At 31.7% G+C, this 18,358-nt stretch overlaps 2 protein-coding genes across 2 annotated transcripts; one reads left to right on the forward strand and one right to left on the reverse strand.

Moving 5' to 3' along the window:
* The first annotated feature begins 7,167 nt into the window (after positions 1–7,167).
* LOC108762168 (gustatory receptor for sugar taste 64f) lies at positions 7,168–12,885 on the forward strand. Its single transcript, XM_018509040.1, has 10 exons — positions 7,168–7,195; positions 7,271–7,418; positions 7,901–8,019; positions 8,112–8,306; positions 8,623–8,732; positions 8,935–9,105; positions 9,725–9,879; positions 10,881–11,043; positions 12,401–12,490; positions 12,784–12,885. Exons 1-10 carry the CDS (start codon positions 7,168–7,170, stop codon positions 12,883–12,885), a joined length of 1,281 nt encoding a protein of 426 aa, XP_018364542.1.
* Positions 12,886–14,040: 1,155 nt separating this feature from the next.
* On the reverse strand, positions 14,041–17,032 carry LOC108762159 (gustatory receptor for sugar taste 64a; the record flags this gene model as incomplete). Its single annotated transcript, XM_018509021.1, has 7 exons — positions 14,041–14,118; positions 14,435–14,524; positions 14,673–14,838; positions 15,058–15,275; positions 15,382–15,473; positions 15,897–16,099; positions 16,897–17,032. Coding segments are annotated over 7 exons (971 nt in total), but the record flags the coding sequence as incomplete, so codon positions are not given.
* Between the last annotated feature and the right edge of the window lie 1,326 nt (positions 17,033–18,358).

Here is an 18,358-nt window from a genome sequence, read left to right on the forward strand (position 1 = left end):
CGAGCCGTGATCAATCGGGATCACCCCTTTTCGTAGTCAATAATGATAATCGCGCCGACCGAAGATAACGGTCGACGTTGTAAACGCATGTTTGTACGATAAAAAATGCGGATTTGAACAGACCCGATCCATTCGAACGATAGTCGACGTCCGCGATTAGTATATTTCGACGCAAATGATTCTGAGCACGTCGACGATCACGGGGCGCGATAACGCGTAATCGCGCCCACGCAATCGCGCCCCCGCTAATACACCGGTCTACGATACACCGCTGCAATTATTATTAAAAAATAATAGGATCGATCGCGGCGCGCGGAGCAGCGGTCGAATATTCCCCATGGCCTTTGTGCGTGAGCGCAGTAGGTATTTCCTGCGAGGGAAATTCAACTCGCACGCGTGCGGAGGAGATCGATTGTAAAATGATGTACGTTACTTTTACTCGTGGGAACACAATACATTTTGATTCGTAAATGTGCAAACTCCTTATGTTGCAACCCGACCATCTCCCTGTTCCACGGAAGGTATCTTGTCTCGAGATTGCGTACACTTGAGAATCAGCTCTTGTAGTACGTCGGTGAAATTGAAATTAAAAGTGCCTTTTAGACGTCATTTGAAATCTGCGTACGAAAGACGGGAAAACAAGGGCCTCGAGCACCTACACTGTTAGATATCAAAGGAGCGATGATAATCTAATCTTTTAAATGAAAAAAATAATATTTTTTATTTTTAATTTCCGTCTATCAAAATGTAAATCAATCCTTTCTGTTATTTCATAGTAAATATCATCTACGTCAACGTTATTAATAAATAATGAAATTGTTTCACTCCATTGTTTTAATTAAATTAATGATATATTGAGTAGAAGCAACGGCGACCTATAAAAATAATTAAAAACAATTCAAATTAAACAAAATTTAACATATTGAATTTAATACTGTATCGTAAAAATATTTTTCATAAAATTTCTTTTTACGCAGAAGAGAATTTCTTTTTACAAAGTCTGACGTAAAATCAAAGAAGAAGACAACAGCATGTATTGCAAACACAGTACGAGTACAATTCCAAACAAACACATTTATCTAAATTGAAATTGTGTTACGATAAATAAAGAATGTTGTTTCTGTAGCGGCAAAAAATGTCTGAAGCGAAGATAAAGGAGACGGAGAAGTTGGATAATTTTTTCCCCAAGGTGTATATCGGCACGATACATTTTAACGCGGTGACGACGGTCGACGTTATCGCGAGTTACTCCCTCGAACGCAACAGCTATTAAACGATGAGGCGGTCTCTCGCGGTAAGCGCGAATCTATCGGCTCTCACGTGCATAATTTATAAAGGGAGGATATTAAAGTAGGCCGCGGTTTGCGGGACAAACCGCAGCATGCGCTTGCATGCGGAAAGTATGCGCGCATACTGTGCTACGCATCGGGGAGACGGTGGCAGGTGGCGGAACAATGGGAAAATTCCGTTTGCACAGCTTGTCAGGAAGACGAGACCGTCCACGTGCGCATCGTCCGGGAAAATGCCCGCGAGAGGATAGAACAAAGACGGCACCGTCGTGTGCTTCTGTAAGCGTACGAGAGGAAGAGAGAGAGAGAGAAAATATGACCCATTTCAGTGATGAGAGCTCGACGTCCCCCGCAAAATGTGGCAGCAAACTACCACCGATACGCGGTTGCTGTTTCCGCACTTTTAAATGTCGCTGCGCCGCATTAAATATACTCCGAAAAAAGAAGAAGAAAGAAATAAGATCTCAGTCGCCCCAAGGAATATCTGTTTTATATAAATAAAATCTTCATTGTGTTATGCAGCTTGAATCTCTATAGCTATTTCTTTAACTTTTACGCGAATCATCATTTTAATATGCATATATTTTTGTCTTTTCAGTTAATTCATTTACTCGTAGATAAATTAACGAAATCATAGTTTAACTGTTAATTCTTAGCAATTATAGCAAAAAAAAATAGAGTTTAAAGAACCTCTATTTCGTATAAATAAAATTGGTATCGTATCAAATTCGAATTTCAACCTACTTCTTTTTTACGTGAATTCTTTTTTTTTTGTTAATTCATTTTCTTGTAGACGAATTAGTAAAAGTAATTTTTTTATATTATTAGTTTTCAGTAATTGTAACGCAAACATTGTTTCAATTATACGAATTTTTTCTTGAATTTTAAAACGATTACATCTGATAATGCGAAACAACAATTTCGTTGGTAATTAAGATTTGCTACATATCAGTTGTTTGGAGATTTCAAGAGCACGGTTGACATTTGCATTGACATCAAGCGCTTATCAGTTTCGCGAGTCCCAAGTGCATCCTTGATAGCGAGGCATGATGGATGCATACTCTCATTTGATGTATATAACAGGTCGTCAGAGGTACTGAGTAAACAGTATAAAAACCCGCGTTTCCACGTGTATGTACGTCTAATCCTAAGGGTTGACGTTTTCCGCGAAGCGGCTATTATCACTCATGTTAGTTTTTATCGAACACTCGAGGCTGGCGCACGATTAACGCGCTTATTACGACTACTTGATATTCGATTGACTTGTCTTCTCACGTAGGTATTCAATAATTTAATATCCTGATTTTCATCTATGATTTCTATCTCATTCAGATACGATCAAAATATCGAGTTGTAAAAAAAAAAATTCTGTAAAATTACTCTCCAAAAATAATTTTGACGAACATTTATACAATCCAGGGAGAACAAGAAAGTCAAAATAATGTCAATTTGACGTCATATTGATTGATTATTGATTAAATTTATATCAGGTTTTTGTCATGATTTAATCAATCTAACATTATTTTGACTTTCTTATTCTCTTTGGAAATGATTAATAACTAGTTTTTGGAAGATAAACTTTTTTAACAAGCCGGTATAAATGCAGCGACTTCTGTCTGCCAAATTTATTTTCTAAAATTTGCAAATTTTCCTTGGAAAATCTTTTGTCGAAAAAAATTCATACGAAGTACCGGAAGTGTGTATGTGAAACGCCGCACGTGTTCAATTTTAAGAAGGAGAATTGCTGCATTGTGTATAAATCGCAAACAAGTTGAATACCTTTTTGTTACATGCGACAATGAAGGTGGCGCGTGTCACAGGTATGTCAAATCGCCGCCTTCATTCTCACACAAGTACAGGAATCACTACAACTGCGCTGGAGGCTGTTATTTCTCTGGCCTATGCAAGCAAAGATTACATGCAGGATAGAGACAATAAGCGCATAAGTTATAGGGGTTCCCACCACGCCTGTCAGTGTACGTCCGAACGTGGTAGGCGATATTGTTTTGCGTCTCGCACCTCATTGTCCTATCCTATCGCGCACTCTCCAACTACGTATTCGTTAAAAAAAACCATATAAGTTAAAAGAGACCGACAAAATGTTATTTTGTAAATTAACGCCACGCTCATAAATTATCTACCACTCTTTTGAAAAAAAATTATAACTATCCATACCTCTTTCTTTTTTTCGAGCGTTAATTCAATTTTACGCGATTCTAATGGCGAATCATCGAAAGGATTGGGTTCAAATATATTTTTATTTTTTTTTTACTCGCTAAATTGAGAATTGGATCTTATAAAACGGATTCCTATTCATTCCCTTTAGTACTATTTTTTACGCTTTGTAGGAAATATTAATAAAATTTTATTTTTTAGTTTCGTTTCTTACAATACATGATTCCATCCATAGACATACGGGCTGTGCATTCCCTGATCTTTAGGTCAGTATTCATAATTCGTTCTTATTTCAAGATCTTATAATGTCTTAAGCTACTAATACTGTTCTGTAATTGGTTCATGGTATCTTAAGACTCCTTAAGACGATTTTAAATATAACAACCAATTTTGAATATCGGCCTCAGTGTTTGTGTTGCGTTAGAAAGAATTAAAGATATCTCTCTTCGACATTTTAGAGAAAGAAAGAAATACTTTTTGTTATTTCTCTCTTTTCATATATAGTATAGACTTTCGATATATGTATAGTAGATGGAAAAAAGAAAGTGTAGCTGTCGTAACTAAAAACTAAGTGTGGTGACTAAATGGTAGGTGTAGAATATGGACAGCTAAAATATAGGTATCATAGCTAATGTCTTAACTGTGATACTTATATTATAGCAGTAATAGCAAACCATTTCGCCATAGTTTTTAAATTTATAGTTAAGGCAGCAAATATATTTTAACAAACCAAGATTAGGTACGACAAAGAAAATTTTTTTTTTATGTGACAATTTTATAGAAATGCGCGTGACAGTCTATTCTTATTATGTCTATGGTTCCGTCTTCGTTTACTCTTGCTAATTTTTCAATTATTTTTTATTTGTGAAAGCTGTTTCAAATACATCCTCAATTAGATTATACGTAACAACTCGTTTGTACAATCTTGTATAACGTATGCTGATCTGACTTTAGGATGTAGAGAAGCTCTGAAACCATCCGATGCTTTCTACCATTTGGAAAATTTTAACACGTGTAATAGAGATTACATGCAGGAGTGAGAAAAAAAGTGTCAGCGATATGTTTTACCCTCAATGGACCACTGGAAAGTCTTGGCAACCTAATATGATTAATGTTCAGTAAGTAACGTAAATTATACACACTGAATTTTTGGCGATGTATTTCTTTTGTTATAAGAAACAGCGTTTCAAATGTACGTTAATATTGATGTATCAGCTCAATAATTATTTTAGACAAGTAGAAACTAAAATTTATCGCTTAACACATGAATGGGCACTCGAACATATTTGATCTGGATGTTTTTATTTATCATATAATTAAATTTGATTGGTTTAATTTAATGTATTTAAATAGGACAAGTGCAATAATGAAATTTCTAAGAACAAAAAGAGAGCTGACTAACGATTTTTATTATGAGCACTCTGCATAATAAAAATCGATTTATCAATTATGATTCGCAAATAAACGCCCTTTCTTCAACAAAGACAACTGTGTGTAAACTTCAATTTAATGATCCGAACATTCTTGGCTAATGATCGCACTATTCACAAAACTCACATTGAAATTAATCGTGACCAATCTTTTTTCACGTTACATATGAATATCATGTAATTACTGTATTTGTCGATGTTTGCTATTTTTTAAATTTTAACACATCATTATGTTGTATAGATTTCTTTTTTATAATAATATTATATTATATGAAATATATAATATTTTATTATACATATATCAAATATTATTATAATGTTAGACATGTTATTTTCTAATCGCAAATGGATAAAACTGAATGCCGTGCGATGCAAATTGTTTCGAGCTGTTACACAAGTTTTGCGTGCCGAGGTTTTCTCACCTTGATTTGTCGATTGTCTTTTATTATTTCGAACCCTAGGATGATCGATTGTTAGGTGTGACATCGGAATAATTATTTAAACGATCGTATCACCGTTACACGAACACTTTCACTGCCATTATTCTATGAAAAATATGTAAAAGGTTATGCAGAATATTTTGCACTTTTATTCCGCATAACAGAACAACATATAATTATTTATATATTACTTACATATTTTTCTATTTAATAATTAAATATTTTTCGAAGATAGATTTTCTGCGTTACATAAATATTTTAATAAATATTTTATAATATATTTAAGAGTAATGTGAAATTCTGAAAAAGTTCGATGACATGTATTTAAAATGTTGAAATAAATAAATAAATAAAATGATTTAATTTTTGTAGCTAACTTTCCTTAAGCTTAAAAATATAATATATTGAAAAAGACTTAAATATATTGAAAAAGACTACAATATGGTATATATGCAAGTACATATATAGTATATATTAGTAATTCAAGATTGAATTATTTAAAAGCAACGAAGATCCAGCTCCAACCGTAATAGGCCGTTACATTCTATTATTAATTGAGTTTCTCAAATATACGGTCATAAATATATTGCTTAAAAATATAATTATAAAACTAAACACAGCAATTAAAAAATAAAATTACTGATTGAATTCTCTTTATTGTTTTCGAAACCATAAAAAAAAAAGTAAATAAGAATTATTTCTTTTTGCGACTGATTTATAAATCTAGACAGTGAATCGAGGAAAGTTGAGTCTTCAAAATTCTTGAGAATAGACATACGGCGAATTATATAAATTCAATTATTTTCCATCTCCAATATCGTACGTGATGATTACATCAGATACGTTTTTCAAAGGTGCGTATTTCTCCCTCTCCGTACATGGTCGCGAGTTTCTCGTACCTCGTTGTCGAGGACGAGGCCTCAGCAGCCTCGAGTTTTTACTGGCTGTCCGAAGTGGACACTTATTGAACCTGCGATGTTTATAAAGCTCCCTTTACCCTGCCACCTCATCGTTGATAAAGTTCAGAAATAACGAGTTCTATCTTCTATCCGTCATGCGATCGTGTTCTGTGCATACCGTAAGCCGCGGCGTGCGTCTTGCAAGGTGCGTTTCCGAGTGATAAATCTGCTGCGTCGAAGAAAAAAATCGTGCAAATGAGTATTAAGCGAAGAATATATAGCACAACGAGGGAGAAGAAGCAAAACTCATATTCTCTGTAAACGGATAAAATTAATTAATTAAATAATAATTGGCTTATATTTTTTATTTGCCAAGAAATGTCTTAATATTGAAGAAAATCTCGAATCTGAATTGTTTCGATTTCTTTGCTTCCAAAAATTGAATAATAAAGAAGTTTAAGTGGCTAATAATTTAAATTAATCAAATAAAGGGCATGTGCCACAATGCAAGATTTTAGTAGCGAGATAATGTTTTATTCTGTAGGTATATACAACGTTTACAATTATTATTTATATACTTACAGAATAAAATATTATCTCGTTATTAAAATCTTGCGTTGTGGCACATGCCCTTTATTTGATTAATTTGAATAATAAAATTTAAATGTCAATGTATTTTAGTGAATACTAAAAGTATGGTAATCAATAAAGTACCCCTGACTTAACAGCAAAAGAAATGCCTATTTTATTTTTACTCGTCAAATGCACTCTGTTTTTAAAGACGCATTCGGCCTATCATGTGGCTATATCAAGTTGCAAATTATTCGATTATATGATTTGGCAAGCAGTATAATGGGAATCGTGATATATCCACAAAGTAAGAGGAGTTCTTTTCAGATCGCCCAAGAACTTACGCAGCAATAGATTCGATTCCATGAAGACCGATGTGGTGGTGCCCGAAAGTAAGTTTGGCCTCGACCTGAATATTTGCGCGAAATTTGCAAATTAATTTATTACGTCATTGTGATGGTTTTCAGTGCTGGCTTCCGTTGTGCCCCCGTCAGATTCTTTTAATCCTTCCACTGATAGTCTGCACGCAGCCATAAAACCGATCATTTTACTGGCCCAATGCTTTGGCATGTTTCCGGTGTGCGGTGTCAGTAAGCCGGATGCCTCGTATCTTCGGTAGGCGGAAATGGTTTGCGGATATCTGATCGATGTACATTAACTTTAATTTTGGTTTAACTTACTTTTTGTCCTCTTCTAATTCTAAGAATTAGTAAAAAATAGAGAGAGTAAGTTAAATCAAGATTAAAGTTAATCTACATTAATAAAAATAAGCCAGATATCCATTTCTATCAATATCGATTAGTTTTAATCTTGATTGTTTATTTATAAAGATAAAGAGTAAATTAAATTAATCTACCTTACATTGTTAGAAATAAACCTGTCCATTTCAACCAATGTAGGCTTTAATATCTCGGTTTAATTTATTCTTTATTTAATTTATTCTAATTTTTAGAATTAGAAGAAGACAAAAAGTTAAACTGAGATTAAAGTAATCTACATTGGTTGAAATGAACATGAATTGTTTATTATTCACTCCTTCGATTTTTTAACATTCTCTCTAATCGAAATTCTCACGAGTCTTCACGAATGTTCTGCAGATTTACATGGTACCATCCGAAAATCGTTTACGCGGTGAGCATTATTGTGGGAACGTCTGTCCTGACAGTCGGCAATATTCATCGTTTGGTCATCACGGGAGTAGATTCTGTGAAAATGAGTAAGTAAGCCTCGTTATGGATACAAATAACATCGAATGTAGGAACACAACAATTTTCGTTATTTCTAAATGATATTTATCTTAATTACCAGCAACTTTCGTTTTCTTTGTCACGACTCTGATAACCGCAATAATGTTTATACGATTGGCAATGCACTGGCCTTGCCTGGCGTTAACTTGGGAAAAACTGGAACGTGAATTCACCTCGAAACATCGGCGGATTTCGAGGACCAGTCTCGCAACTCGTTTCAAAATCGTAACCATTGTCGTCATGATGCTCGCGTTTGGTAAGCGCTGATTGTAAATCAAGATAAGGATTACGTAGGCACTTACGCATTTTATTTCGTTTATTTTCAATTCTATGGAATTCTAATTGAGTTGACTTCTTTGATGTAAATAAAATTATATTAACAAATCTAATTTATCTTGTATAAATTACGTTAATTTTATTTTAGTTATTTTTACTATTTCTACTTGTGTGTGAATGTCAAAGTTTTTTTAGTTATTATCCTGAATAAGTTAAGTAAACATTATCCTGTTAATCATCAAAAGCAAACTAATATTTGAATTAACCTAATAATATTAATATATTTTTATATATAGGAGAACACTCTGCCTCTATAACAGCTGGGTACACCAGTGCATTAGAATGCGCAACGCATCTCGGTGACGCGGATGTTGTTGGTATTTATTTCATATCACAATTCCCTCAGGTAATATCCTATACTAGATATGCTTAATTCATAGTTTTATCGCACTTTAGAATCAAATTTATTTTTAAACGTTAAAAAACACATTGTTTCTCTCTTTTTCTCTTTAAATGAAAACAAAAGCTGGATGAAAGATGATGCATGTGCTTTTAATTATTATTAAATTAATGTATAATATCATTGATTGATTAGCAATTTTTTACAGATTTTCACAAAATTATCCTACAGTCTCTGGAAGGGGATCGTGATTGAAACTATAAATATCCTCAGCACATTCTCGTGGAATTTTGTCGATCTGTTTCTTATTCTTATCAGCATAGCTTTGGCGGATCAATTCAAACGGCTAAACAGCCGCCTCTTTTCGATACGGGGAAAGGTATAGTGCAATCTGTTATAAGATATTTGTCTTTGCCTATGAATAACTTTATTTATCTTCCTAATATTCACACGCACGTATTTTTTTCCTTAAAGAAGTTTAATAAGAACTCTAAGTATTTTAAATTGATTAATGATTAATTATTTATTTTGAGTATTAAATATATCTACATATATGTTGTTAACAATTAAATTAAATACTCACTGAATAATACTTATTAAATTTTTTTGAGGATTTATTCAAACTATATTTTAGCTGTTAATGTAAACCCTCTAAATTCTTTGAAGTGAAATCTCACTTTAAAGAGTAAAAGTTGAATCAGTAGTCTTGAAGAGAGTGGCTTAATTTTCAATCTTTAAGAGAAAAAAGATTTCACTCTTCGGAGTGACAATTCACTCTAAAAGTTTTGGAGAGAAGAGACACGTTCGGAAAAATACCGCTCGAGTAGTCCTGTATATCATTTTTCTTGTGTAACGTTCAGTGAACAACAAGAGTAAAATGGTACATAGAAACACTCAAGCAGAGTAGCTCAATGTGTTATATTAATCGAGAAAAAAATCATTGATTACAACATGGAAATCTGCTTCTACTAACAACTCGTCGCTATTATCTCGTTAAGGCGATGCCGGAGTGGTGGTGGGCTGAAGCCAGGAGTGACTATAATCAATTGGCGACTCTTACGCGCAGAGTGGATACTTACATCTCAGGCATCGTGCTTATGTCCTTTGCTATAGACTTGTACTTCATCTGTATGCAATTGCTGTTTTCCTTCAAGTACATTTTTTATCTAACATATAATTTATAATAACAATTTTATCTTTAAATATATTGTACATCGAGTTTCTTAGATCCAATATAAAAAATTTCATCTGTTTTTATATACAGGGTGTCTCACCTAAGACCGGCCATCTGAATAATACCCACAGTTTTGTAGATAGGAAGAAATGCTTGAAATAAAGTTGTTCGATATCGAGAGGGGCATCATGTGATGATGAACATTTTTTCCCAAGTGGAGGCGCTTAGGAGATTTGAAGGTTACTTTTGTTTTTTTTTTAATGGAATTATGTGAATTTTTTTACATAATATGATTCCTCTAACTATTCGGCGTATAAAAGTATTAAAGTAATGGTATCGAAAAACCAATAGTTTACGAGATATTTTATGCTTTATTCTGGCATATATTGACATAAAATGTTAAATAACTCGTAAACTATTAACTTTTTGATAATCGTACTTTAATACTTTTATGAACAGAATAATGAGATGAATTAGTTAAAGTAAAGAAAGCACATAGTTGCTTTAACAAAATATGTATGCAAAATGGATAATTTTTTAAATAAGCAACTATGTGTTTTCTTTCCACTAACTGATTCATCTCATTATTCTGTTCATAAAAGTATTAAAGTGACCTTCAAATCTTCTAAACGTTGGGAAAAATGTTCATCATCACATGATGTTCCTCTCGATAGCAAACTTTATTTCAAGCATTTCTTTATATCTCCAAAACTATGAGTTATTTGGATGGCCGGTCTTGGGTGAGACACCCTGTATATATGTATATACAATATATAATATTTATAGATTTATATTTACAATTAATTTACGACATTACTAATTTTTATTGTGCTAATATTAGCTTTGTCCGAATATAAGACAGTTTTATGAAATTTTATATCAAAAATTACGTCACGAGAATTTTTAGGGAGTAGAGCCCATAAAATTGAATGAATTTTTTATACAGTAGATCCTAAAAGTTGCATGAATTTTTTAAACAGTCCAATACGTGGTAGCATACGGAAAATCTACTTTGGTTTTTCCTTCGGTTTTCTTTTGGCGAGAACAACGGCGGTATCCCTGTACGCAGCTTCTATTCATGATGAATCCCGTCTGCCAGCACCGATTTTGTATAGTGTCACTAATTCTGGTTACAGCAACGAGGTTTGTTTTGAGAGAAATATTATTATACATATAGTATAGATCGATTAATCTTCATAACTGACACGTGATAATCCGAGAGAAAAAGTTCTAAGTAAAAATTTAATATCTGTCAACATATATCTTCTTCATGCGTTAATAATAAATTAGAAACACTTTCATTAAATAAAAGTTTCCTGTCTCATAATAAAAAAACTTGTGGGCCCAGACAGCACACGACATCCATTGGACATCCAGACTTGGTTTCAATTTGGTCCAAACATCCATGGACTTAGTACGAATGTTTTAAAAATGTACGTTATTCAACGTACAAAGTATGTTCACATTTGGACATTTTAAAAATATTCATCTCATACAAAAAATTTTCTAAATCTGCTCACGACGTGTTGCTTTCGCTGACTTGACAAGTGAAAATTTTTTTAAGACCGCACGAGGAATTTTACTTTTGTTAGTATGTATGGACATCTTTTGAACGTCCCATGGACGTCCTTAGGACATCTGTGCTGTGATGAAAATTTTCAACGACGAAAAATCTACCCAGATAACCAAGCATGCGATATCCTCACAAAATCCCGCTACCATACTGTTACTGTACATGATAACTGGTACTGTGAAAGTACAGCGTATGATTTCCTAATCTGAAAATAGTCGTAATAACATTAAGATTAAATATTAGAGAGTAACTGACTGGATGTTCAGTTGAACTGCACAAATTTCTATTAGGACCATATTGAACAGATGTATCGTAATTATACATCCATGGTTATATAAGTGTTCGTGAATTATCAAAGTGTAGTGGTTTCCATATAATTTCAGAAGTCAAGCATAGTGGATAGCGGTATGTGACCGCTTCGAAGCACTATGAAATTAGTTCCCGAATTCAGGGAAAAACTTTTTTTTATTATAATTTTATGATGTGTATTATGGAATAAGATATTAATCAATAATAATACTCATATAAGAATCATTTTGTCTTGATTATGGTCTAAAATTTGTTTAATGTATTAATTTGGTTCAGTTTTAGTCCATTGCGTCCTAAAATGGACGTTTTTAAAAAGTTCAAAATGGTAACACTGGATGTTTTTTAAACGTTTTTAAAATATTCATGGATCTAATCTGGATGTTTTTAATATGTCCAAAACGTTCAACATGTACGTTTTAAATACATTTTTAAAACGTTACTGTGCTGTCTGGGGGGAGATCTAAAAGATTATACGATATCAGTTGTAAGAAAAAAAATAATGAATGTTATTTATTTATAAAATTATTATATTAATTTTCTCGATCGTGCTGTTACTTATATATAAATTTGTACAAAAATTTGTATGTAAGTTTGCAAGTAACGTTTAACGTTGCGCAGGTCTCAAGATTCTTGACACAAGTAACGACGGATAATATTAGCTTGACGGGAATGAAGTTTTTTTCCATAACGAGAGGCCTTGTGTTAACCGTAAGTAATGACAATTTAAACGAGTTAAATGTAGCTTAATTATTTGACTAAAAGCAAACTTATCGCGCTGTAAAATACGGTCAATTATTTGTATATTATTCATATTTTGTCCCTATTAGATCTTCTTTTGAAAAAAAACAAAATATTTTGGAAATATGTATATTTATTTTCTATAATGATATTTAACTGAGCAACGAACACTATCCTTTATAATTAAGACGAGATTTAGATTAATTTTAAATAATAGTTATGATTAATATATACCTTGTACAACTATATGAATGATAATGTAGGTTGCAGGAACTATTGTGACTTATGAACTTGTTCTGGTACAGTTTAATAACACCGTCCAGCAAACGGACCATACGAATATAACTGCTTGTGAGGTGAGGTAGAGAGGGTTTTCGAAAAGGAAATCGATATCACTATATTGACTACAAAACGCAAAATTTTATTATAATAAATGCTATCATTAAATAAATTTGAAACTGCATTATATACATTATTGTATTTTATGGTATTTTTTTTATTGTTCCCTTCTTTTGTAACCAATTTCCATAAATTGACTTTTTATACAATAAGATCTTTCTCTTTCATATTATTAGCTTTTATATTATATTTTGTATATTTTATATAGGTAGTAAAATAAAACCGCTGGAGTCCTCTATATTTTCACATTACTTATGGTAATTTTTCTGCAATTTTATAAGGTAAGTATATGAATTGCGCTATGACAAATACATTTTTTTTTTAATATGATATAACTACTTTTACTTTATCCGTAATCTCTCTTTATATGATTTTATTTCTTGGTTTACCTTTTGTTCTAGTTTTCCTTTGGATTCATTAACTTGATATATTCTGGAAAAAAGCGGAAAGGATATTTCACCAGTGTTGAATTTAATATTTTTACAAAATATGTATACCGCACTTATAGATTTAGCTGCGGAGAACACATTGTCATCCGCAGAAATAGATTAAAAGCACATACAAATATATTTTTATCTGTTGATGATGCGGCTATAATTTTGTAAACGTTGCTGTGAATGAACAAAAAAATGTTATTTAAATGTAGTATTTAAGAATCTTGTACAAAGTAAAGTTTATACAAAAAAATTATATTTATGTAGGAATAGTGTAGGATTAGATTTTGAAAAATTTTATTAAAATTAAATACATTGAACCCTTAACTTACTTGAGTGTAAATGTAAAAATAATTGTACAATACATTTATATAATAATGAAAATTTATGTAAATTATAGAAAATGTTTCGATGTTGTGTTGTGAATATGTATTAGGAGATATATCGAAATAATTACATAACCAAAGCGACAATTCTTGAGACGAATTTCTGTTATAATAAATATTTCTTGCATAATTGTCTTACAAAATATACATTTTTGTAAAATAGTATAATTGTGAAAATAGCATTTAGTAAAAATTTGCTTCGAGGTAAAAATGTACGGGATGGGGTTTTAATTTTAATTAATTTTACTTATATTATATCTTATATAATCCAGATTATAAATTTGTCTTTTGTTGATGTTACACTATTGCATACTTATTTGTTTATTGCAACATTAAATTGTAGTAGCACAACTTCGTATGTTACAATTGCACCAGCCACCTGTGTACATAAATTTATAAAAATAAATAATGTTTATAAATAAAGATATTGGAAAATAATAAAACCGCAATAATATTAAAAACATTAAACTATTAAATTTTCCTCCTTTTTAATGTATTAATTAATGCAATAGTGAATAGCTAAATCGAGTATAATATATATAAGATATTTTACACTTTATATTATACTCTGTATATTTGAAATAATATAGATATCACTATCGTAAAATGATTTTGTTTCTTAAAGAAAACTGTCGTATTGTATATAATATATGAAATGCTAAAGAATTTGTTATTAAATCTTGATTTGTTTTTACCGCCAACAGAAAGTTCCGTGTAATAGAAAAAAAACGCATTCCAGTGAGCGTGATGTTATCAGTGCTGAGTAAATGAAGCAGCCTTTCTGTCTATAAAGCGACCGTATAAATTATTAGATATATATATATATATAAAATTGAGTAAATTGATTAAATAATTTAAGCAATACACTGATAATTTTAAAACATTACTGTTTTATTTACTTTTTTTTATGCCAATGAAATTCGAATGGTTTACCTCTTTGTCATAAGTAGATGCTGAACAAGTAAATAAAATCGGCAATATTACTTTACTTTGATCGTGAATCCTAGCAGTGAGCAGGGTGACGATCATCGTTCTACTGATCAGAAATAGGAAGGACTCGAAGAAGTATATATCGCCAATTAAACCGTCGTCTGATTTTCTGTAAAAATCCAATAAAGAGAATCGAAATCAGAAATAATAATAACTTTATGAATTGATATTTACCGATATATCATATTAACATGTGTGTATTAACATGTGTATTAATTTTACGGAACTTATTCATATTTCTATAAATTATTAATAACTAAAATAAATTAAAAATTAATATAATAACTTTGTGTAATTGTTTTTTTTTTAATAATCACGTACTACTTACGACAATCCGTTGAGTAGCTGTAAACAGATGAAGTAAAGATTGTTTACAAACGACAAGAGAATTATAGGCGAGATATCGTTGTCCACTTTTTTCACCATGAAACTAAGAGTAGCATAATCTTCGCGCAATCCAGACCAGTCTATAGGTCGATGTTTCGATATAGAACTAATCACGTATTTATTTAATGTTTTGTATCTTTCAGCCAAACCGGTAGCTACCTGAAAACTCCGACCACAAGATCGAATTAGTTATAATAAGATTGGAAACGTTTGATTCTGAACAGAGAAAGAGGTGTTCTTGAACTATTTACAAAGTTTTTATTACCATTGCGATGAAAACATCAGTAAAATTCCACGTAAAAGTCGCCAATTTGCTGACGATAAAAATGAAAATACCAAGTGCCAAGTTATATTTCACTGAAAATCAAAGTTCTAAAGTTTTGAAATAACCAAAGTTTTTCAATAAATCTAGGAGAAAAGAAACACAGCGATCTCAAATAAACAAATCTTTGGAGAAAAAGTTGTAAGTTTAATTACTTTACAGGTATAGCCAAATAAATTGGATTCCTGTTAATAATGCTAAAGAAAATAATTAAAGAAACGGAAAAATTGCAAATCTATGTGTATAAAAGAGTTATAATTATTGCTAAAAAATTATAGCTATTTTATATATTGTAATAAAACAATTATAGTTACTTTATTATAATAAAACAATTTAATACTTTTTATGCGATCAATTAATTTATTCAATTAGATTATTATGAAATTTTATTCAAGCATTCAATTTATCTGCGAGCGATACTTTTAAATTAATATTATAGTTAAGAGATTGCTACTTACGTATTTCCAATATAAACGCGTGAGAAGACGTACAATAAATTTCCAAAAAATTGAGAAACGTCGCATTGTCCGATTTGCCGCTCCAGTCATATTTTTTGATATGCACTAATATACTCAAGATATGTTCAATAAGAGCCACAAACAGAATGGAAGCAGCTATCAAGTAGAGTTTCCAACGGAGCTTTGGTCGTTCCATCTTGTTACTGCAAAAGCGAAAGGTTCTGATAAACGTATATGTTAACAGAAGTTGCCTTGTAAGGCAATGCAAAATTAATTGACTTTAAAGAGAAACATTGCTCATTGAAATTTCCAAAAAGAAATAATTGATTTAAAAAGATGATAACACCGGCGAAGTCTTTAAACATTTATGCCGTTTGAGGCAGATTACAAGCAATGATATCTTTTAATAATGGATACTACAAACACGCGATCTTACTTTATCATATTTGCGTATCTGGCAATATTAGATGAGTTTGAAGTTGGTCACATCAAACTATATAGTTAAATACATATACTCTCTAAATTCTTTAGAGTAAAATCTCATAATTTGACAATTAAGCCAGTCTTGAAAAAGAATGGTTCAATTTTCAATCTTTAAAAGTGAGATTTCACTCTTCAAAATGACTGAATTCACTCTAAAAATTTTAGAGAATATGTATTATATTTTTAATTTTTTATATATTTTTAGAGAGAGAGAGAGAGAGAGAGAGAGAGAGAGAGAGAGCACAGGCAATTATAATAATATTGGAATTATTTTCCGATTCGCAAATTAAGTTTATCATTACAGCATCTATAACGGATTTGAATATGACGCTTGCCATTATTCTTGTAACACCTGCTGTCATCGTGTGAAAGCACGTGTGCGATCGCAATCTTTCGAGAGTTGTCAAGAGTACATGTGATTCTATGTAACCCCGTATGCAGTGAAACACGTGGACTGCGATCATCGATCAGTTAGCGATACTATCCTGTAGCCTTTTTTAAACACGTTGATATCTACCTGTCTATGAATAGTTCCATGGATCTCCAATCACGTTGGAGAGTTACCCATCGCGACGACAGCCAGAAAAATATGATCAGGCCGATAACGCAGTTCGCATAAAATATCGCGCCTGACGTAGCAGCTGCTATGCCTCCTAAAATCCAGTCGTATATTTAATAATATGTCTGACAGTTTCGAAAAATGATTCAGAAAACATGCGATTAAAAATGTATATATTACATCTCAAAGCATTACGAAAAATATAAAAATTTCATAGATTGTTAATACGTTTAAGGGGATGCTAAACCGATTACCCAACTCAATCAAGGTCGATAGTACAGACTTTTTTAATTCCAATTTCGATAATAGTGGCGACATCTTTGATTTAGTTTTTACATTATATTATATAATATATATCATTCTGTCTTACTCAAACGCATACATCTGTTCTTATCTAACATATGCCAGCACCATCTATCGCAAGACCGCGCAACTACTACTACACGGAATTTCGGCTCTGTTGACAGTCCCAGTCTCCGCAAAGCATCTGTATACACGTATTTCCTATTCGGTGGGAATATATCTTTTCTAGACTTTCAATCTTAGTTCTACAAATTCGGTATCGTTCGTTTCAATAATGTGATGTTTGCTGCCCGCTTATTTTCAAGATATGGACTCTAAAACTCTTATATCAAGCAAATATATATCCGAGGTGACAGCTGTGCGAGCCAAAAATAAGTAAATTTTATAATTTTTTTTCGATTTTCTCATAAAATCCAGTGTAGCAAACATCCTCTGTGTTTGTACTATAATTTAATTAATAATACTTTTGCAATCCGTACATCCAATACGGAGAAATCCCACCGAATAGGAATGTGGTAAAACAGGAGGGTTTTAGCATCGCCTTAAGTAACTGTGTAAAATTTAAGCACAATTCTCTTATTGTTTTAAAAGTTATTTAATTTTGTTGTTTGCCTTAATTCTTCTATAAAATCGTTTTGTAATACTTATTTGCAAATTTGATGAGAAAGTAGCATACAAATTTTTTGTATGTATTAATAAAACTGTAATAAATGTTTTGTGCATAAGTTCATCCACTTATACTGGCTTAAAAGCTATATATTTATCTAAAATTGCAGCAAAGTATAGTAATTGTCCTGCGTAAAAGCCGTAAAAAGCCATAGTTTGTTGTTTTATTTTTTACAATTGTTTTAGAGCGTATTTACGAAAATTTTTTACCGATATTGGTTGATATTGTACAGTAAAAACATCCTTATATGTCAATATTGAGGATATTTTTGTTCTGCGCAATATCGTATAAAAATGAATGATCCTTCATTCGCATTTATTTCCAGGTTGCAAAGCTTATTTAAAACACATTTACTTTCTGGGATAAAGTGCAAAAGTGACAGATAATTTTTTAAGTCTTTTAATTTTCATCTGGGTAAATATCTAGATCAGGGGACCCCCCCCCCCCCCC

The sequence above is a fragment of the Trachymyrmex cornetzi genome, unplaced genomic scaffold (assembly GCF_001594075.2).
Source record: "Trachymyrmex cornetzi isolate Tcor2-1 unplaced genomic scaffold, Tcor1.1 scaffold279, whole genome shotgun sequence".
Classification (NCBI taxonomy): domain Eukaryota; kingdom Metazoa; phylum Arthropoda; class Insecta; order Hymenoptera; family Formicidae; genus Trachymyrmex; species Trachymyrmex cornetzi.